The sequence below is a fragment of the Epargyreus clarus genome, unplaced genomic scaffold, assembly GCF_041222505.1.
Source record: "Epargyreus clarus isolate Ecla_fem2 unplaced genomic scaffold, WU_Ecla_fem_2.2 ptg000026l, whole genome shotgun sequence".
Taxonomy (NCBI): domain Eukaryota; kingdom Metazoa; phylum Arthropoda; class Insecta; order Lepidoptera; family Hesperiidae; genus Epargyreus; species Epargyreus clarus.
In genome coordinates, this window is record NW_027332233.1 from 17,080,769 (window position 1) to 17,104,857 (window position 24,089).

The 24,089-nt window shown below is 33.6% G+C and overlaps 2 protein-coding genes across 2 annotated transcripts; both read right to left on the reverse strand.

Annotated features, from left to right (window-relative positions):
• Positions 1-251: 251 nt before the first annotated feature.
• Positions 252-10,094, reverse strand: LOC140753584 (myeloid differentiation primary response protein MyD88-A). Its single transcript, XM_073088294.1, has 6 exons — positions 9,784-10,094; positions 7,532-7,746; positions 6,676-6,851; positions 3,026-3,191; positions 2,597-2,768; positions 252-2,209 (listed from the first exon to the last, which is right to left on the reverse strand). The coding sequence occupies exons 1-6, from the start codon at positions 9,915-9,917 to the stop codon at positions 1,783-1,785; spliced, it is 1,290 nt and encodes a 429-aa protein (XP_072944395.1). The 5' UTR covers positions 9,918-10,094; the 3' UTR covers positions 252-1,782.
• Positions 10,095-22,746: 12,652 nt separating this feature from the next.
• LOC140753105 (GTP-binding protein 10 homolog) lies at positions 22,747-24,070 on the reverse strand. Its single transcript, XM_073087487.1, has one exon. It carries the CDS (start codon positions 23,935-23,937, stop codon positions 22,777-22,779), a length of 1,161 nt encoding a protein of 386 aa, XP_072943588.1. The 5' UTR covers positions 23,938-24,070; the 3' UTR covers positions 22,747-22,776.
• Positions 24,071-24,089: the final 19 nt, after the last annotated feature.

The window sequence follows — 24,089 nt, forward strand, 5'->3', positions numbered from 1 at the left end:
TACCAACCATAAACCTCCTTTACTTATTTGAAGAAAATAAATTTATTTTATAAGATTAAGAAATTTAATAACCAATATACGAATGTAAGAGTGGAATAACAACAGTACGAATGTCTGACATTAATATGGAGACCTCTTATAAAAACGTTTATAATTTCTTATCTTGAAAGATAAACATAATTAATTTATAATACCTACATCATCCATGTTTGGTTTGGTTTATCGATTGAGTACAGTAATAACACAATTGAGTAGTTTTAAATATATATTTTTTTCATAACAATGTGTAATTTACAAAAATACATCTGTTGTATAAAATACCATTGTAGCATAAAACTTCAAAAATAAATCAATACATTTGTACAGCAATGGAAGACTATCATCATAAATATAGAATTTGGAAGCACCAAATGGAAAATTCTTGTCTTATAATTACGAGACTAACGACCCATTAACATGGATGTGACTATACAAAAAGTTCCAGGTTTGATTCTGAATAAATGCAAAATCAAATAATATATTCAGATTCCAATAGGTTTAAGCGTTAGTCTTTGTTCCTGTGGCAACTATAAAATAGGAATGTAATTTTGTAAAAAATGCGAAGTTTACTTTTTTTAATATATCACACACTACCTTTCTTGGGGATTGTAAAAGCTAGGCCCCGATAGTGCCTTACATTGTTATTTAATAATAAACGACCTACCATTTTAGTTTCCTGGCCTGTATCGCAAAGGGCTCCCAAACAGCAATACAGGTATGTATAAAATAATTTCAGTAAAATTACGTAGCTTGTTATACTTTCAAAGAAACCATTGTTCATTTTCTTTAAATTCACTCTTTAGCCTCATTAACATTAACTTAAAGTTATTTTACTTCTTACCAAATCTATTGCCGCACATTTTCGACTAACGAGGCGTGTCCATAACGAGTCTGTAACTATTTATAGTTTGGTTGTTTTTCGTGCATTAGGTATAATATATATACAGAAAGTAACGCACCCAACTTTGGTTACGGTAAATACATTATACTTCTAAGCTTATAGTCCCTGAATTTTTTTAATCTATAATCTCACTATCTTAAAAACATAGACATTTCATAAAATAATCGATTACATAATTATTATCATTGCTTGATCAAAATATTGTTATACATTTTTTTCGTCACTGAACAATAATCAACTGTATAGAAAAATTAGAAAATCCAAGAATTTTGATACAGCATTGTACATCATTTTGCAGTTACTTGACTGCTCATAAATATTTATATAACGTCCCATAAATTACATTTTTGTGTTGTTCGATAATGCTATTTACACTCATAGTCCCATACTACAATGATTCTTATGTGCTAGATACCATGGACACAAACAAAAACGACTCAACAAACATCAAGCACTACTTGTTAGACTAAATCACTGACTAACCGCTAACAACAGAAAACTAATAAAATCCTATCTTCTTATTAATTATATAAAATTAAACATAAGCAGTAAACTGCATATAAAGCATATTAACAAAGGCTTTTAGAGATCAATTCTTGAAACAGCTATACATAAACAAATCGAAATATTGCTCAAGTACATTTTTGTGTGGTCCTAGCACTTACAACACAGGGTATCTCGGGAACTTATGAGTGCAGAAAACGTTTATGTAGTCTACATTTTTATGTCTCGTAAAAATGTTAGACATATCAAAAGAGTTTATGCAAACAACTACATTAAATGACTTGTCTTGATGCATCTTTCTCTTGAAGGTTTCCAGTTTGGTGCCATGAGACACCATTTTAATTCGCAACTTCTAAAGCCTTTTTCTTTCTGTTCATTTTTCGGGGAAGCAAGCCGAAGAACTTCATCACCCTGTTAGTTTTCTTGCCCTTACCTTCCTTGCTGATGTCTGTGGTCGATTTGGGTTCCTTGACTTCGTTGTCTGATGCAGAATCACTCACATCGCTGTGGAGGGAACTCGGCAGGCTGATGGTGGAGTTAGAGATCTCAATTTTCGGAATATCTGGCAACGCCAAGGGTACTTTTTCGTTTTCAGGTATAAAACTGGATGAATCCTGGATGAATCTTGATGAGTCCGGTGGGGTCTCCACTTTGACTAGTGCATATGACGTACTCGGTTTAGACTGACTGTAGCCATTGGTGATGGCTGGCATTGACTGAATATTGAAGAAGGAACTCTCGCTGTGCATTGAGCCATTTGTGAATCTGTAAAAAAATATGTTTTTTTAGTGAAGCTGCAAAGTGACTTTCAATTAGACTGATGTACCATAATCTGTAATTTAGCTTATACCGGAATAGAAACCCACTTAAGATCGATTTGTTAAATTATTCTTGAAAACCAATAGCAACATAACATGTCATCAAATTATCGACATGAATATTTGCCTTGCTGGGAATTAACACATTAGTATGTGTTAAAAGGCTTATTAATTGTTTATTCTATTTTGGTTATTTATTTTGCAAGAAACATTTTCAGGTACACATTACTGGAAGCCACCTCATAATTTGGAGATTAAATGAAATACCAGCATTTGGATGTCTATACAAACAAAACACTTATGTACCAAACTCCATAAATATCAGAACCATTACCTGTTGTGAGTGACCGGTGTCACAGAGTTCACCAGCTTCCTCCAGAAGAACTTGTCAGTGAAACTCTTGCCATCCAGTGGCTGAGGATACATCAGGTGCTGGTAGTAAGTCAGATTGGCGGGAACGGTGCACGGACGATACATTATAGGGATTAAATTGCGATTCCGCATCTCTGCGAAAAATGAAGATACATTATTGTTGGATTTCAATTCATTTTTATATCATACTATTTAAAAGGAATGCCCAGTTTCTGTAATACATATTATATAAATAAAAAAATAACTCAATCTCATATTTGGGATATATAAAAAAATATTAAGACCGTGAACACTTGAAGTCAGTCTTACGTTTCCAACAGTAAACAAGTTACATAACCTATGTTCAATGTCTGGGGTATATACTAGTGCAATAAACCATAGTTCAACTGACCTATGCCGTGAGCCTGCGCGAATTGCGTGGAGTAGAGCGTGGCGCTGCTCTGGAAGAAGTCCGGCGAGTACACGAGAATGATGCGGCGGCAGCGCTCCGAGATCATGCGCACCACCGGCTGGATGCGCGTCGAGAAGCCAGGCAACAGGTCGTCCTCTGTGCACACCTGCAAACATACATAGATAGGCGTCATTAGGATCAGGGAATAACAGACGCATTAGGAAAGAAAAAAACTCGTTTTATTCGGTAATTGTAACACACATTCAGAGATATGTATAGATATCTCACCGCCTTGTAATTAAAGGAAATATCGTTTCATTCGTAAAAGACCTAAAAACTATTTTTTGGAGTTTATTGGAGTTTACTCCTTAAGAAACGATTTGAGTTATAAGGCCCGGTACGGAAATTTTATGAGGAGTAAAATCAAGTGTAACACGAAAAGTTGAGGCGTAACGGTAACCAAAATATGAATCAAGAGTGCTTTTATTAATTTAAAATACAGTAAGTTCAAATCCCATATGAAAGTAATTATTACAATAAAAATAATTAGCAATATATAAAACATTAAAACGTCATTAACTAATTTGTTTACATTTTTGCATAAATTAAGTTATAGGTTTGATCATTTATAAACACTGTGAAAAATATGAACAATGGCGCCATAATATGATTAACAATCTTTTATGAACGTTTTTAAAGAAGAGTAACATATAAAATCAGTAAGCAATTGAATAAGATATAATATTAGCAAAATAAGTTTTTAACATAAAGAGGCTTTTGTAAGTTACTGATATATTAATTTAACTTATAAAAATGGATGCATTATTGATCAGCACCATCTATCAACGATAAACGGGCAAAATCTGCCCACGGTCACTGAAGTTGCGGAAATATTTAATGACTACTATATAAACTTGACAAAATTTAATTTTTCCTACAATGATAATAATAATATATATTCAAGTAATCTTACTGTAGTAAAAAGTATTTTCCTTAGACCTTGTGATAGTACAGAAATATGTAAAATTACTAAATCTTTAAAGAACACATGGTCAGTAGGGTATGATGGCATCTGCACAAAAGTATTAAAAAGTTGTATTGAGGAAATTGCGCCCATTCTATCTGCACTTATAAATATGTCCTTCGAAACGGGATGCTTCCCTTCACGTTTGAAGTTGTCAATAGGGGTGTGCGAATATCGCTCGAATAGAATCGAATCGAATATCAATATTCGATTCGAAATTCGAATCGAATAATTCGAATTTTCGAATTATTCGCACACCCCTAGTTGTCAACAATACTACCATTGTATAAAAAAGGCGACAGGAACTTGGTAAAAAATTACAGACCTATAACGTTAATATCTGTTTTTTCAAAGATCTACGAAAAAGCTATGCAAGGACGACTTGTTGACTTCCTCAATAAACATAATATTATTGCAGAAGAACAATTTGGTTTCCAAAAAAATAAGTGCACAGTAGCAGCTGTATTTGATCTCATCACTAATATCACGCACAATGTTAGCAAAAAACTCAAAAATACAGCTTTGTTTTTTGATATGTCGCGCGCCTTTGACTTTGTATCACATAGAATTCTATTGCACAAATTAAAACACTGCGGTATTAGAGGAATAGCTCACGACTGGATTAGGTGCTACTTATCAGAACGTCATCAATGTGTCGATATCTCTTCTCTAGATAGAAATGCAATCTTAACATCATATAAGTCTCGATATCAACAAAACGGATGTGGAGTCCCGCAGGGTAGCGTTCTGGGACCTTTACTGTTCCTTCTATATATAAATGACTTACCTAAAGCTATTGCACACAAGTGCGTCTTGTTTGCTGATGATATATGTGTAAGTGTTGTCAGTAAAGATGAAAAACGTCACAACGAAGATATCAATGGTGTTGTAAGTTTAATAATAGAATGGTTAAAACAAAACAACCTTACTGTTAATTTCACGAAGACAAAAGTCGTACAGTTTGTTAACCAGGGAGCAAAACCTATAAATTTAAATATAAAATACAAAGACGAAACAGTAGATTCCGTAAGCTCAACAAAATTTCTAGGCATTGAAATAGACCAAAATTGTAACTGGAAGCATCATATTGAAAATGTTTGCTTTAAAATCAACAGATTTGTCTACGTAATTCGACGACTTAGCAAAACATCTGACGCCAAAATCTCGCTCATGGCTTACCATGGTTATGTTGCGTCCCATTTAAGGTATGGTCTAATTATATGGGGTAATTCGACACATGTTAATAGCGCGTTTTTGGCACAAAAAAAATGTGTCCGAGCCATCGTTGATGCACCACCTTGGGAATCATGCCGTCCATTATTTAAAAAATTCCGTATCTTGCCGCTAGCCAGCATGTATATCTATGAAGTAGCTAATTTCGTAAAAAGACATAATGATAAATTTATATTAAGTAACAGGTGTCGCGGGCCCAATAAACTTTTACAAATACAAAGTGTAATGAAGACTGGTCTCTTCAAAAGAAATTGTTATTATATGTGTGTTCGTATTTTTAATAACTTACCAGATTCTCTAAAGGACATGCCACTTACCAAATTCAAAACAATGTTATTTGAATTTTTAATCCTACATTGTTTTTACTCTGTTGAAGAGTTTTTTTCACTTCGATAATTTAATAATAATTATGTAATATTTTTCATTTCATTTAAGTATTGTAATGTTATGACGCCATATAATTGATGTAAGCATTGAGCAGCAATTATCATATTGTGTAATTTTAATTGATGTATTTTAATTTATGTTTAGTTTATTTGACATTACTTTTATATTGTTGCATGCCGATATTGGCCAAATGTGCAGAACTTTGTCAAAATATACCATCTAATGTACCATATTTGATGCAATGAATGAATAAATAAATAAATAAATAAATCAAAACAGTATTATTTAATATTTATTACAGAATTATTGCTAATGAATTATGTTCAAAATAAGTTATATAAAATTAGCAATACGTTTTAAATGAATTCTAGAATTATAAAACATTCAGAAACAATCCAAATTACATATAATAACATGTTTATTGAGTCTCATATAAATTTCATCCGTAAATTGCAACAAGGATATTTTATAGATGGCAAAGAAATTATAATTATTAAGTTTTAAGTTATAAAACGTTTAACATTGTTTTAAATATAAATAATTATATTATATTAAAATTTACTTTAATATAAACAATTATATTAAGTTACCATTATAATATTTGGAACCAAAATACATAGATTGATAAACTTGCAAACTTACAATTTATAAAACTTGCCACTAGATGGCGCTATTTTATATTATTTTGTAACATACTTTATGTAATACGCATTATTGAAGTAATATAAATAATCCGAATAATTACAGATATATGTTTGTTTCTCTTATCATTTTAGCAGATGCGTTCATTTACCTACCCTTTTTTCTATTCGATATATATCATAATTATCATTCGTAAGGAGTAAACTCCAATCGTGCGTCGTAGCTGACACACACACACTTTTTTTTTAATATGTTTCTAACACGAAAATAGATTTTCTTGTTAGGAGTGAGTATAATCTTTACAAATCTATGCTCATAGCTTACAATAATATACTGTATATTCATATCATTCTATGATTCATACCTTCAGGCCTTCTCGGCCGAGTATCTCGATCATCAAATCGACGAAGCCTCGGTCCTGGGGCGCGTACAGCACGTACGCGTGATAGTACTGCGGCCGGTTGAACCTCACGTCGTCGAACGTGAGCTGGTTGTCCTCCGGCGAATCCGCCACCGCCATCTGCTGGCATGATGGGGATTCTGGAATAGAAACCACGAAGTATTTATAAGTTGCGACAGACTAGTGGACTTCGGAACTTCCACAATGGGAGGCCGGGATTCAAATCTTCTAAATTTATAAATGGCTAGCATAGTGGGCTTCGTCCTAAACCATTATCACTCTGCAAGAAGCAAGAATTCTAGCGGAGAGCTGTGAGTGCCAAGCTTAATGATCATAACTTTAAAAAAAAACGAAAATTACAGGTTTAAGGTCAAGAACGTAATATGGTACACCACATAAATATTAATGAAATTGAAGATTTACCATATAAAAATGTATTTATAAAAAAGGTGGTAGAACCCTTTGTGGTTCGACTCCGGCAGCACCACCGCCACACCTATTTCTACCTAATAACAGCAGTGTTATACGCTGCTGTGTTCCAGTTTGAAGGGTGTGGTAAGGGAGACAGACTTTTCCGAGGCGTTCCAGCTTAGTCCTCAGGGGTAGCGGCGCATCTGTGGCCGACCGCAGGTAGGAATATCTAATCCTATCTGGGGTTGATTACAGATGTCCATGGGCGGCAGTGGCCACTTACCATCAGGTGGACTGTATGCTCGTCTGCTACTCCTATATTATAAAAAAAAAAAAAAAAATTATAAAAAAGAATTACTAATCTCGTGTCATACCTAACTTATTAAGTAGATAACACAGTTTAACTTACCTAAAAGTTTGTTAGTTCTAATAAGATCAAGAAGGTCATCATGAACATCGAATCTGTCTAGCTGCTGTAAATAGAAGAGAAGTTGTCCAATGGTGGCCTCACTATCATTGTTTATCCATATCTCTATCACCTTTCCAACTTTGTCTGAGTATTCCTTTATACTTGCTTCTATCTGTGATGATATGTTGACTAAAGATGCCAGGCCTCGCCAATCTCTGAAATTTTGAAATAAATTGACCAAATTAAAAGGAGGCATTGCCTACACATAATCACCTTTATCCAAGTATAGATATATAAATTTGCATTCATTGTCACAAGGGAGGGGGAATTTAGGGAGCATGGACCCCCTTAGGATTGACGAGGATTATAGCAATGCATAAAAGGTGCTTCAATTTCAGCCCTCTATCAGATTATTATTTGAAAGTGATTTAACAATGTATGTTGTATTCTATTTTATTATCTCTGATAATCAAAATTATGGATGATTGATTGACCAATAATTATTTTTAGTATAATTTATTGATGATATAACACATAAAATTTATATGAGTTGTATAAATGGAAATTTGACTAATATAGCCCCAACAATAATATATGTAATATGTATCTACCTAAAACTTCCACATAAATAAAATTGTACTTGGGAATTAGTATCTTCTGGGATTTCTATTAAGGAAAATATTCATCAATTCAATGCAATGTTCAATCACTGCAATATACTACTACAATATGTTGCATTTGTCATATATTTAGTTGTTACAATTTATTTCCCAGTCTCCTTCCTGTTTCAGTGAAGTTGAGCTGGGTAGAAGAGCTTATATGATGACCTGAGTAAGTAATCTATGTCTGGCATACTTGATTTGCTTCTTGTTTTATTATATTTACACAAAGATCAATACAGGTCATAAATCCAAAAAAAAAAAAATTAAGAAAAGTCACAATTTGACTTTCAAATATTTTATTCACTAATGCGTGGTAGTTAAAAATAATCCCACAATGCAACTCACTCTACATTTTTTTATCAAATAACATTCAAAGTAGCGGTTTCTCCATAGGCATCACTGGGTATTCCCTTTCAACATGTCTAAATAAACATGGGTTATTTCGAATTTTGAACTTACACTTGTTAGAGGAAAAGGTATGATTCACTAATGCTCAGTTTTTATTACATTTTGAACCCAACATTTGACTTGGAAATTTGAAGAATTATGATAATTGAGCGGGAAATACATAGTAGGATATATTGTTTGTGTTATGGTTGAAAACCTTGAGTATAGATTGTTTAAAACATCTTTAGTTTCAACTTATATACTTACATCTATACTAAAATTTCAGTAAGTATATTTCAGTACTGATGTTTTTTTTTATTGTTGTAAACTTGCAATGGTTAAACATTGTTGTGTTGTGTTGAAGTGGTGTTGAAAAATATTAAATATAGATTTAGACATGATAAATTCTAACTAAAAATAATTCTAATAAAAACTAGTATCTATAGTGTGCATAAGATTAATTTCTAACATTATAAGTGAGTCAGGGGAAATACAGCGAGAATACAACAACAAAGTTATAAATACATTAACATTATCAAATATCTGTTGCAGACAAATTTTCTATATCAGTGGGTTTTTCATATTTTTATAGTGTATAATATTTAGTTTGGCATATATTTAAGGGTGGTAGTCTCGGTATGGTTTGATCAATGAAGTACAATCAGCTCTCTTCAAGAGTGATGCAGTTCTTGAGTTTTATGAAACTGTTATGTATGGGAATTGACTTACATATTAGCTCATTTAAGTCTTCAGCAGTAGTAAAAATTCCTGTGATTAGTTTTAGTAAGAACCCCTATTTCATATTATGGAGTGTGTTATGGATGTCCTTGATGGTAATGAACATTACACAGTGGACGTAGTAAACATTACACAGTGGACTGTATACTGTTTTACTACTTTAATCTCATAAAAATCAGTAAACAGAAGAATGTAAATATGTGATGTAAATAATAAAAATATACATATTCGTGTAAAAATAAACATGAAAAATCATAATTCATTTAGATATCTCTGATGTGGCGCGTATCGTAATCGTTACACTGTGTGGGGCATACCAGTATAGTGACCAATACATAAAGACCCAAGGGATCAGTTTCATGTATATATTTTTTTTACAAACTAAAATCTTTCCAATGTAAACCTCATCCCTAGTGTTCCTGTAACCCTAGCGTTATATTAATTATACGAAACGGAGATACTCACCTGTACCTAGAAATCCGATCTGGACAAACTGTTTTAATAACTTTTTTCGGGTTTAGCAGAGAAGATAACAATTGCATAGATTCATCTGAAAGCCGCGATAAAGGCACTAAATTTAGGTCTATATCTCCATCCATTTTGTTGATGTCAGGTCATTAGTTATAACTACACTTTGTTTCACTCACATTAGTCTTATAATATTATAAAGATTTTGCTACAATGAAACTAAACAAATTCTCTCGGTATTTCTAAAAACAATGTTTCTGACACAAGACAAGTTTTTCCTTATTTTTTTTTTAGACAATTGCTTTGTTTTTAATTTTAGTAAATAATTATGACTTCAATAAAACGATTGACTTCCGAGCTTTTGGCCAATATTAGGTATAGTAACATTTTCCAAAGTTATCATTGTTAAGCTTTTAATAATTAGCTATTTTATGGTCGTTACGCCTTAGAATATTTATACAATGTAATCTTATAAGAAACACAAATATTTTTCTAAATTGTCTAAATTGTAAATTAGACGGGGTTGATTCAAAGAGTATAGTACCGTGTCCGTGAAACTAGCACAGCATTTGCCAGCAGAGCACTAAAAAATAAGAGTTCTATTCGCATGCACATGAGTTCTATAGTTCCTGATAGTTTTCAGGAATAGTTCTGGCGATTTCACGGAGATAAAGCAGAATGAAATAATGCTCTGCTAACTTCACACAGCAGAGCATTTTCTACAAAATTGAAAAAAAAGCTATTGATTAGTGTAATTAGCTAATATCTGGAGTTCCTAATAGTTTTCAGTAATAGTTCTCGCGAAATAAACTTAAAAAATAATTTATAGATAAAATAAATAAACAAAAATTTAACCAAAAAAAAAAATATGGAAAAAGGTTATTTAAAAGTGGAAACTCGTCGATTTTGCAAAGACTAGTAATAAAATGATACATTTGTACAATAACTGACCCAGGAACTCACACTAAAGTGCCAGCACAGCATACTAGAATAGTACAAATCGGAAAGATTTTCGACAAAACTTTTTTTAATATTATTTTCACGTAACCAGGGGGAAGGATCTCAGCGGTTTTACATAGGATAGTACTATGGCTACAATTTAAAAATATAACCAATCCTAGAACTCACACTAAAGTGCCAGCAGAGCATACTAAAATAACAAAAATCGGATGGAGTTTCGAGAAATATTTTTTTTTAATTATTTCCACGTAACCAGATAGCGGGAACTCATCGGTTTTATATAGACTAGTAACATAGCTACAATTTAAAAATATAACCAATCCCAGAACTCTCACTAAAGTGCCAGCAGAGCATACTAGAATAACAAAAATCGGATGGATTTTTGACAAATATTTTTTTTTTAAATCATGACCACGTAACCAGATGGCGGGAACTCATCGGTTTTATGTAGATTAGTAACATAGCTACAATTTAAAAATATAACCAATCCCAGAACTCGCACTAAAGTGCCAGCAGAGCATACTAGAATAACAAAAATCGGATGGATTTTCGACAAATATTTTTTTTTTAAATCATGACCACGTAACCAGATGGCGTGAACTCATCGGTTTTATGTAGATTAGTAACATAGCTACAATTTAAAAATATAACCAATCCCAGAACTCGCACTAAAGTGCCAGCAGAGCATACTAGAATAGCAAAAATCGGATGGATTTTCGACAAATATTTTTTTTTCAATCATGTCCACGTAACCAGATGGCTGGAACTCATCGGTTTTATGTAGACTAGTAACATAGTTACAATTTAAAAATACAACCAATCCCAGAACTCACACTAAAGTGCCAGCAGAGCATACTAGAATAACAAAAATTGGATGGATTTTCGACAAATATATTTTTACAATCATGTCCACGTAACCAGATGACGAGAACTCATCGGTTTTATGTAGACTAGTAACAAACCTACAATTTAAAAATATAACCAATCCCAGAACTCACACTAAAGTGCCAGCAGAGCATACTAGAATAGCAAAAATCGGATGGATTTTCGACAAATATTTTTTTTCAATCATGTCCACGTAACCAGATGGCGGGAACTCATCGGTTTTATGTAAACTAGTAACATAGCTACAATTTAAAAATACAACCAATCCCAGAACTCACACTAAAGTGCCAGCAGAGCATACTAGAATAGCAAAAATCGGATGGATTTTCGACAAATATATTTTTACAATCATGTCCACGTAACCAGATGACGAGAACTCATCGGTTTTATGTAGACTAGTAACAAACCTACAATTTAAAAATATAACCAATCCCAGAACTCACACTAAAGTGCCAGCAGAGCATACTAGAATAGCAAAAATCGGATGGATTTTCGACAAATATTTTTTTTCAATCATGTCCACGTAACCAGATGGCGGGAACTCATCGGTTTTATGTAGACTAGTAACATAGCTACAATTTAAAAATACAACCAATCCCAGAACTCACACTAAAGTGCCAGCAGAGCATACTAGAATAACAAAAATCGGATGGAATTTCGACAAATATTTTTTTAAAATTATTTCCACGTAACCAGATAGCGGGAACTCATCGGTCTTATATAGACTAGTAACATAACTACAATTCAAAAATATAACTAATCCCAGAACTCACATTAAAGTGCCAGCAGAGCATACTAGAATAGCAAAAATCGGATGGATTTTCGACAAATATTTTTTTTTCAATCATGTCCACGTAACCAGATGGCGGGAACTCATCGGTTTTATGTAGACTAGTAACATAGCTACAATATAAAATTACAACCAATCCCAGAACTCACACTAAAGTGCCAGCAGAGCATACTAGAATAACAAAAATCGGATGGATTTTCGACAAATATATTTTTACAATCATGTCCACGTAACCAGATGGCAAGAACTCATCGGTTTTATGTAGACTAGTACCATAGCTACAATTTAAAAATACAACCAATCCCAGAACTCACACTAAAGTGCCAGCAGAGCATACTAGAATAACAAAAATCGGATGGAGTTTCGACAAATATTTTTTTCAATCATGTTCACGTAACCAGATGAAGGAACTCATCGGTTTTATATATAATAGTGACATAGCTACAATTTAAAATTACAACCAATCCCAGAACTCACACTAAAGTGCCAGCAGAGCACACTAGAATAGCAAAAAGCTGATGGATTTTCGACAAATATTTTTTTTTCAATCATGTCCACGTAACCATATGGCGAGAACTCATCGGTTTTATGTAGACTAGTAAAATAGCTACAATTTAAAAATACAAACAATCTCAGAACTCACACTAAAGTGCCAGCAGAGCATACTAGAATAGCAAAAATCGGATGGATTTTCGACAAATATTTTTTTTTCAATCATGTCCACGTAACCAGATGGCGGGAACTTATCGGTTTTATATAGACTAGTAACATAGCTATAATTTAAAAATACAACCAATCCCAGAACTCACACTAAAGTGCCAGCAGAGCATACTAGAATAGCAAAAATCGGATGGATTTTCGACAAATATTTTTTTCAATCATGTTCACGTAACCAGATGAAGGAACTCATCGGTTTTATATACAATAGTGACATAGCTACAATTTAAAATTACAACCAATCCCAGAACTCACACTAAAGTGCCAGCAGAGCATACTAGAATAGCAAAAATCGGATGGATTTTCGACAAATATTTTTTTCAATCATGTTCACGTAACCAGATGAAGGAACTCATCGGTTTTATATACAATAGTGACATAGCTACAATTTAAAATTACAACCAATCCCAGAACTCACACTAAAGTGCCAGCAGAGCATACTAGAATAGCAAAAATCTGATGGATTTTCGACAAATATTTTTTTTTCAATCATGTCCACGTAACCATATTGCGAGAACTCATCGGTTTTATGTAGACTAGTAAAATAGCTACAATTTAAAAATACAAACAATCCCAGAACTCACACTAAAGTGCCAGCAGAGCATACTAGAATAGCAAAAATCGGATGGATTTTCGACAAATATTTTTTTTTCAATCATGTCCACGTAACCAGATGGCGGGAACTTATCGGTTTTATATAGACTAGTAACATAGCTATAATTTAAAAATATAACCAATCCCAGAACTCACACTAAAGTGCCAGCAGAGCATACTAGAATAACAAAAATTGGATAGATTTTCGACAAATATATTTTTTCAAACATGTCCACGTAACCAGATGGCAAGAACTCATCGGTTTTATGTAGACTAGTAACATAGCTACAATTTAAAAATACAACCAATCCCAGAACTCACACTAAAGTGCCAGCAGAGCATACTAGAATAGCAAAAATCTGATGGATTTTCGACAAATATTTTTTTTTCAATCATGTCCACGTAACCATATTGCGAGAACTCATCGGTTTTATGTAGACTAGTAAAATAGCTACAATTTAAAAATACAAACAATCCCAGAACTCACACTAAAGTGCCAGCAGAGCATACTAGAATAGCAAAAATCGGATGGATTTTCGACAAATATTTTTTTATCAATCATGTCCACGTAACCAGATGGCGGGAACTTATCGGTTTTATATAGACTAGTAACATAGCTATAATTTAAAAATATAACCAATCCCAGAACTCACACTAAAGTGCCAGCAGAGCATACTAGAATAACAAAAATTGGATAGATTTTCGACAAATATATTTTTTCAAACATGTCCACGTAACCAGATGGCAAGAACTCATCGGTTTTATGTAGACTAGTAACATAGCTACAATTTAAAAATACAACCAATCCCAGAACTCACACTAAAGTGCCAGCAGAGCATACTAGAATAGCAAAAATCTGATGGATTTTCGACAAATATTTTTTTGAATCATGTCCACGTAACCAGATGGCGAGAACTCATCGGTTTTATGTAGACTAGTAATATAGCTACAATTTAAAAATACAACCAATCCCAGAACTCACACTAAAGTGCCAGCAGAGCATACTAGAATAGCAAAAATCTGATGGATTTTCGACAAATATTTTTTGAATCATGTCCACGTAACTAGATGGCGAGAACTCATCGGTTTTATGTAGACTAGTAATATAGCTACAATTTAAAAATACAACCAATCCCAGAACTCACACTAAAGTGCCAGCAGAGCATACTAGAATAGCAAAAATCTGATGGATTTTCGACAAATATTTTTTTGAATCATGTCCACGTAACTAGATGGCGAGAACTCATCGGTTTTATGTAGACTAGTAATATAGCTACAATTTAAAAATACAACCAATCCCAGAACTCACACTAAAGTGCCAGCAGAGCATACTAGAATAACAAAAATTGGATAGATTTTCGACAAATATATTTTTTCAAACATGTCCACGTAACCAGATGGCAAGAACTCATCGGTTTTATGTAGACTAGTAACATAGCTACAATTTAAAAATACAACCAATCCCAGAACTCACACTAAAGTGCCAGCAGAGCATACTAGAATAGCAAAAATCTGATGGATTTTCGACAAATATTTTTTTGAATCATGTCCACGTAACTAGATGGCGAGAACTCATCGGTTTTATGTAGACTAGTAATATAGCTACAATTTAAAAATACAAACAATCCCAGAACTCACACTAAAGTGCCAGCAGAGCATACTAAAATAGCAAAAATCGGATGGATTTTCGACAAATATTTTTTTCAATCATGTTCACGTAACCAGATGAAGGAACTCATCGGTTTTATATACAATAGTGACATAGCTACAATTTAAAATTACAACCAATCCCAGAACTCATACTAAAGTGCCAGCAGAGCATACTAGAATAGCAAAAATCTGATGGATTTTCGACAAATATTTTTTTTTCAATCATGTCCACGTAACCATATTGCGAGAACTCATCGGTTTTATGTAGACTAGTAAAATAGCTACAATTTAAAAATACAAACAATCCCAGAACTCACACTAAAAAGCCAGCAGAGCATACTAGAATAGCAAAAATCGGATGGATTTTCGACAAATATTTTTTTTTCAATCATGTCCACGTAACCATATGGCGAGAACTCATCGGTTTTATGTAGACTAGTAACATAGCTACAATTTAAAAATACAACCAATCCCAGAACTCATACTAAAGTGCCAGCAGAGCATACTAGAATAGCAAAAATCGGATGGATTTTCAACAAATATTTTTTTTCAATCATGTCCACGTAACCAGATGGCGAGAACTCATCGGTTTTATATAGACTAGTAACATAGCTACAATTTAAAAATACAACCAATCCCAGAACTCACACTAAAGTGCCAGCAGAGCATACTAGAATAGCAAAAATCTGATGGATTTTCGACAAATATTTTTTTGAATCATGTCCACGTAACTAGATGGCGAGAACTCATCGGTTTTATGTAGACTAGTAACATAGCTACAATTTAAAAATAGAACCAATCCCAGAACTCACACTAAAGTGCCAGCAGAGCATACTAGAATAACAAAAATTGGATAGATTTTCGACAAATATATTTTTTCAAACATGTCCACGTAACCAGATGGCAAGAACTCATCGGTTTTATGTAGACTAGTAACATAGTTACAATTTAAAAATACAACCAATCCCAGAACTCACACTAAAGTGCCAGCAGAGCATACTAGAATAGCAAAAATCTGATGGATTTTCGACAAATATTTTTTTGAATCATGTCCACGTAACTAGATGGCGAGAACTCATCGGTTTTATGTAGACTAGTAATATAGCTACAATTTAAAAATACAAACAATCCCAGAACTCACACTAAAGTGCCAGCAGAGCATACTAAAATAGCAAAAATCGGATGGATTTTCGACAAATATTTTTTTCAATCATGTTCACGTAACCAGATGAAGGAACTCATCGGTTTTATATACAATAGTGACATAGCTACAATTTAAAATTACAACCAATCCCAGAACTCATACTAAAGTGCCAGCAGAGCATACTAGAATAGCAAAAATCTGATGGATTTTCGACAAATATTTTTTTTTCAATCATGTCCACGTAACCATATTGCGAGAACTCATCGGTTTTATGTAGACTAGTAAAATAGCTACAATTTAAAAATACAAACAATCCCAGAACTCACACTAAAAAGCCAGCAGAGCATACTAGAATAGCAAAAATCGGATGGATTTTCGACAAATATTTTTTTTTCAATCATGTCCACGTAACCATATGGCGAGAACTCATCGGTTTTATGTAGACTAGTAACATAGCTACAATTTAAAAATACAAACAATCCCAGAACTCATACTAAAGTGCCAGCAGAGCATACTAGAATAGCAAAAATCGGATGGATTTTCAACAAATATTTTTTTTCAATCATGTCCACGTAACCAGATGGCGAGAACTCATCGGTTTTATATAGACTAGTAACATAGCTACAATTTAAAAATACAACCAATCCCAGAACTCACACTAAAGTGCCAGCAGAGCATACTAGAATAGCAAAAATCTGATGGATTTTCGACAAATATTTTTTTGAATCATGTCCACGTAACTAGATGGCGAGAACTCATCGGTTTTATGTAGACTAGTAACATAGCTACAATTTAAAAATAGAACCAATCCCAGAACTCACACTAAAGTGCCAGCAGAGCATACTAGAATAACAAAAATTGGATAGATTTTCGACAAATATATTTTTTCAAACATGTCCACGTAACCAGATGGCAAGAACTCATCGGTTTTATGTAGACTAGTAACATAGTTACAATTTAAAAATACAACCAATCCCAGAACTCACACTAAAGTGCCAGCAGAGCATACTAGAATAGCAAAAATCGGATGGATTTTCGACAAATATTTTTTTCAATCATGTTCACGTAACCAGATGAAGGAACTCATCGGTTTTATATACAATAGTGACATAGCTACAATTTAAAATTACAACCAATCCCAGAACTCACACTAAAGTGCCAGCAGAGCATACTAGAATAGCAAAAATCGGATGGATTTTCGACAAATATTTTTTTTTCAATCATGTCCACGTAACCATATGGCGAGAACTCATCGGTTTTATATAGACTAGTAACATAGCTACAATTTAAAAATACAAACAATCCCAGAACTCATACTAAAGTGCCAGCAGAGCATACTAGAATAGCAAAAATCGGATGGATTTTCAACAAATATTTTTTTTCAATCATGTCCACGTAACCAGATGGCGAGAACTCATCGGTTTTATGTAGACTAGTAACATAGCTACAATTTAAAAATACAACCAATCCCAGAACTCACACTAAAGTGCCAGCAGAGCATACTAGAATAACAAAAATTGGATAGATTTTCGACAAACATATTTTTTCAAACATGTCCACGTAACCAGATGGCAAGAACTCATCGGTTTTATGTAGACTAGTAACATAGCTACAATTTAAAAATACAACCACTAGTCTACATAAAACCGATGAGTTCTCGTCATCTGGTTACGTGGACATGATTGAAAAAAAAATATTTGTCGAAAATCCATCCGATTTTTGCTATTCTAGTATGCTCTGCTGGCACTTTAGTGTGAGTTCTGGGATTGGTTGTAATTTTAAATTGTAGCTATGTTACTAGTCTACATAAAACCGATGAGTCCCGCCATCTGGTTACGTGGACATGATTGAAAAAAAAATATTTGTCGAAATTCCATCCGATTTTTGCTATTCTAGTATGCTCTGCTGGCACTTTAGTGTGAGTTCTGGGATTAGTTATATTTTTAAATATTAGCTATGATACTAGTCTACATAAAACCGATGAGTTCCCGCTATCTGGTCACGTGGACATGATTGTAAAAATATATTTGTCGAAAATCCATCCGATTTTTGTTATTCTAGTATGCTCTGCTGGCACTTTAGTGTGAGTTCTGGGATTGGTTGTATTTTTAAATTGTAGCTATGTTACTAGTCTACATAAAACCGATTAGTTCCCGTCATCTGGTTACGTGGACATGATTGTAAAAATATATTTGTCGAAAATCCATCCAATTTTTGTTATTCTAGTATGCTCTGCTGGCACTTTAGTGTGAGTTCTGGGATTGGTTGTAATTTTAAATTGTAGCTATGTTACTATTGTATATAAAACCGATGAGTTCCTTCATCTGGTTACGTGAACATGATTGAAAAAAATATTTGTCGAAAATCCATCCGATTTTTGCTATTCTAGTATGCTCTGCTGGCACTTTAGTGTGAGTTCTGGGATTGGTTGTATTTTTAAATTGTAGGTTTGTTACTAGCCTACATAAAACCGATGAGTTCTCGTCATCTGGTTACGTGGACATGATTGTAAAAATATATTTGTCGAAAATCCATCCAATTTTTGTTATTCTAGTATGCTCTGCTGGCACTTTAGTATGAGTTCTGGGATTGGTTGTATTTTTAAATTGTAACTATGTTACTAGTCTACATAAAACCGATGAGTTCCAGCCATCTGGTTACGTGGACATGATTGAAAAAAAAATATTTGTCGAAAATCCATCCGATTTTTGTTATTCTAGCATGCTCTGCTGGCACTTTAGTGTGAGTTCTGGGATTGGTTATATTTTTAAATTGTAGCTATGTTACTTGTCTACATAAAACCGATGAGTTCTCGCTATCTGGTTACGTGGACATGATTGTAAAAATATATTTGTCGAAAATCCATCTAATTTTTATTATTCTAGTATGCTCTGCTGGCACTTTAGTGTGAGTTCGGGGATTGTTTGTATTTTTAAATTGTAGCTATATTACTAGTCTACATAAAACCGATGAGTTCTCGCCATCTGGTTACCAGGACATGATTGAAAAAAAAATATTTGTCGAAATTCCATCCGATTTTTGCTATTCTAGTATGCTCTGCTGGCACTTTAGTGTGAGTTCTGGGATTGTTTGTTTTTTTTTAAATTGTAGCTATTTTACTAGTCTACATAAAACCGATGAGTTCTCGCAATATGGTTACGTGGACATGATTGAAAAAAAAATATTTGTCGAAAATCCATCAGCTTTTTGCTATTCTAGTGTGCTCTGCTGGCACTTTAGTGTGAGTTCTGGGATTGGTTGTAATTTTAAATTGTAGCTATGTCACTATTGTATATAAAACCGATGAGTTCCTTCATCTGGTTACGTGAACATGATTGAAAAAAATATTTGTCGAAACTCCATCCGATTTTTGTTATTCTAGTATGCTCTGCTGGCACTTTAGTGTGAGTTCTGGGATTGGTTGTATTTTTAAATTGTAGCTATGGTACTAGTCTACATAAAACCGATGAGTTCTTGCCATCTGGTTACGTGGACATGATTGTAAAAATATATTTGTCGAAAATCCATCCGATTTTTGTTATTCTAGTATGCTCTGCTGGCACTTTAGTGTGAGTTCTGGGATTGGTTGTATTTTTAAATTATAGCTATGTTACTAGTCTACATAAAACCGATGAGTTCCCGCCATCTGGTTACGTGGACATGATTGAAAAAAAATATTTGTCGAAAATCCATCCGATTTTTGCTATTCTAGTATGCTCTGCTGGCACTTTAGTGTGAGTTCTGGGATTGGTTATATTTTTAAATTGTAGGTTTGTTACTAGTCTACATAAAACCGATGAGTTCTCGTCATCTGGTTACGTGGACATGATTGTAAAAATATATTTGTCGAAAATCCATCCAATTTTTGTTATTCTAGTATGCTCTGCTGGCACTTTAGTGTGAGTTCTGGGATTGGTTGTATTTTTAAATTGTAACTATGTTACTAGTCTACATAAAACCGATGAGTTCTTGCCATCTGGTTACGTGGACATGATTGAAAAAAAAATATTTGTCGAAAATCCATCCGATTTTTGCTATTCTAGTATGCTCTGCTGGCACTTTAGTGCGAGTTCTGGGATTGGTTATATTTTTAAATTGTAGCTATGTTACGAACCTACATAAAACCGATGAGTTCCCGCCATCTGGTTACGTGGTCATGATTAAAAAAAAAAATATTTGTCGAAAATCCATCCGATTTTTGTTATTCTAGTATGCTCTGCTGGCACTTTAGTGAGAGTTCTGGGATTGGTTATATTTTTAAATTGTAGCTATGTTACTAGTCTATATAAAACCGATGAGTTCCCGCTATCTGGTTACGTGAAAATAATTAAAAAAAAATATTTCTCGAAACTCCATCCGATTTTTGTTATTCTAGTATGCTCTGCTGGCACTTTAGTGTGAGTTCTAGGATTGGTTATATTTTTAAATTGTAGCCATATTACTAGCCTATGTAAAACCGCTGAGTTCCTTCCCCCTGGTTACGTGAAAATAATATGAAAAAAAGTTTTGTCGAAAATCTTTCCGATTTGTACTATTCTAGTATGCTGTAGTGTGCTGGCACTTTAGTGTGAGTTCCTGGGTCAGTTATTGTACAAATGTATCATTTTATTACTAGGCTTTGCAAAATCGACGAGTTTCCACTTTTAAATAACCTTTTTGCATATTTTTTTTTTTTTGGTTAAATTTTTGTCTATTTATTTTATCTATAAATTATTTTTTAAGTTTATTTCGCGAGAACTATCACTGAAAACTATTAGGAACTCTAGATATTAAGCTAATTACACTAATCAATAGCTTTTTTTTCAATTTTGTAGAAAATGCTCTGCTCTGTGAAGTTAGCAGAGCATTATTTTATTCTGCTTTATCTCCGTGAAATCGCCAGAACTATTCCTGAAAACTATCAGGAACTATAGAACTCATGTGCATGCGAATAGAACTCTCATTTTTTAGTGCTCTGCTGGAATATGCTATGCTAAGTTCACCAACATTATAGTACCTTGGTCGGTTCGCACCAGGGGACACAATTAGATTTTTTTTTATAAAATATGTGTAGAAAATATTTTAGAGGAAGGATTTTGACACTTAGTTTCCACCTCAGGGAAGCATGTTTAGGGGTAATCAAATATTAAATAGGACACCCTAGTTTTTCGCCGATAAATATCAAATAGCTTACAAATATATTTCTATGGTTCTATTCGATACATTTTCCAGACTACTTTTTATCCTCCAAGGTCCTCTTAACCCTTTTTTTTGTTGACTATTTTTTTAGAAAGGGCGGCGAATTCGAATTTTATTATTCAAAGACGTCTTATTACTATTATTTCTGCACTTTTGATTGCAATACTGAATTTACATTATTTGGACCTACCCGTTCGCTAGTGCGGTCGGCGTGATGGTAGTACTTGCATGGTTTGGTTAGGTTAGGTTGGAATACAAACGAAAATAAAAAAGAAGCTGAAGATTGGCTCTTTAATAAATTCGAACATTTACCAACTCATGTTGATAAATCTTAAGACAATCCACGAAATCTTAACATAGTATATAAAAATAAAAGTTTTTGAAAATTAAGATCAGTTTAATCTTTTTTTCACTAAGTTTGGTTTAACTTTAAAACTTTTAGTGCATGTGATACTTACGTAACTTATATTCAACAGTGATAGTTTAGTGTTAAGAGTATAGTAGTCCAGTCTAGTGGTTAAAACTCGGTCTATCGATCAAGGGGTCTAAGGTTCAAATCCCAGGCTGCCTCAGATTTTTAAAATTTATGTGCAAATTAGACATTAATGATCACTTGCTTTAATGGTGAAGGAAAACATTATGAGGAAAGGAAATTTGCATACCTAAAAGATTTATAAAATAAAAAATCTCAAAGGTATAAGTCTACCAATACACAATTGGCTGACACAGTGGACTATGGCCAAATCATTCCTGCTGTGTGGCCTGAGCTTATTAGAAAGTCACTCCTCATCAATCCCATGTGAATGCAACTTGCAACAACTGTGAGTGCATAAGTGCAAACATGTAAACAATTTCCTTTAGTAAGTCTACTTATTTTAATTAAAATAACACCATATACTAAGAGGAGACCGATGCCCAGCAGTGGGATAGTAATGGGTTGCGATGACAAAACTTATATTAAAATAACAAAATATACATTTAGTTATATGATATACAATGCTACACACAGATAGTGAGGGCCAAATAATAAAATATAAAAAAATTGATATACTACATAATATTTATTTCTATTTTAAGTTATTATAGGACCTCTCTCTTGTACCATAGCTCTATTCCTCCTCAATAACTGACTTGTATGCACAATATCTGGGTTATTCTCATCAGCAAACTCATCCAGCCTCTTTCTTAACAGATGCTTTAGCTCCTTCACGCTGCTGCCATTCAGTGCTGATATTCCAATGATATCCTGAAATCTTATAAGTTGTTCAGGTCGTACTTCTTCTGGTAAATGACCAATAATATTTTCTATATTATCCAGTGACATCTTTACATCCTTAAAGATTTGATCTGCACCTTCTAAATCCATCTTATTGATTGCCAGTATTGCAGGTTTCTCCAAAAGTTCCTTGTCATATAGTTCCAATTCCTTATTTAGCAACAGGACTGTTTCCAAACATGTCCTCGATGGACGCTGAGGGCTTAGCTGAAAACCATTCACATCAGCTATAAACAATAAAAGTTTTGTCCTTTCAACATGTTTCAAAAACTTATGTCCGAGACCAACATTAATATGAGCACCCTCTATTAATCCAGGAAGGTCAGCAATGGAAATTTGTCTCAAATCCTCAAACTGCATTATTCCTTTATTAGGCTTTATAGTTGTAAAGGGAAAGCTAGCTATCCGAGGCTTTGCTTTTGATATAGCCTTCAACAGAGAACTCTTGCCAGCGTTTGGAAACCCTACCAGTCCTATATCTGCTATTAATTTCAAATCTAGTCTAACATGATGAATTTGGCCAAAATGTCCCAAGAAATTGTTTTGAGGGTTGCCACCAGGGCCACCTCTTGCTAGAATAACCGTTTGGCCTTCTTCATCTATGTTTCCTAAGATGGTCCCATCCTCTTTATATACAGTTATGCCGAGCGGAACCTCCAGTTTTATATCTGCGCCGGGATTACCAACTATCTTAGTTTTTCGACTATCTTCTCCGTGCCCACCGGTTATGGTCTTCGCTCGTACCCTGCTCATAATGCTCTTGAGGCTAGCGTCTTCCTTGCCGATGCAGTAAACGCACCCTCCCTGACCTCCGAGCCCTCCATATTTGGGTAGCCCGGTGCCTCCTGTACCACCTTTTACGTGAAGTCGGACAGAATCTATGAATTTGCTTTTTAGATAATTCCTAGGGCGTTTTATTTCCTTGATGACATATAAAGTCCTTGTTAAAAATACCATCGTGAATTAATATTTTTATAATAATATTACCATGTCTGATATTATTTAATCTTAAACACAAATATTTGTTTAATAAATTAAATATAGGTTATTTTATTTACTTAAATTAAATGTCAAATAGGGTTATCAAAGTTGACAATTTGACATTGTTT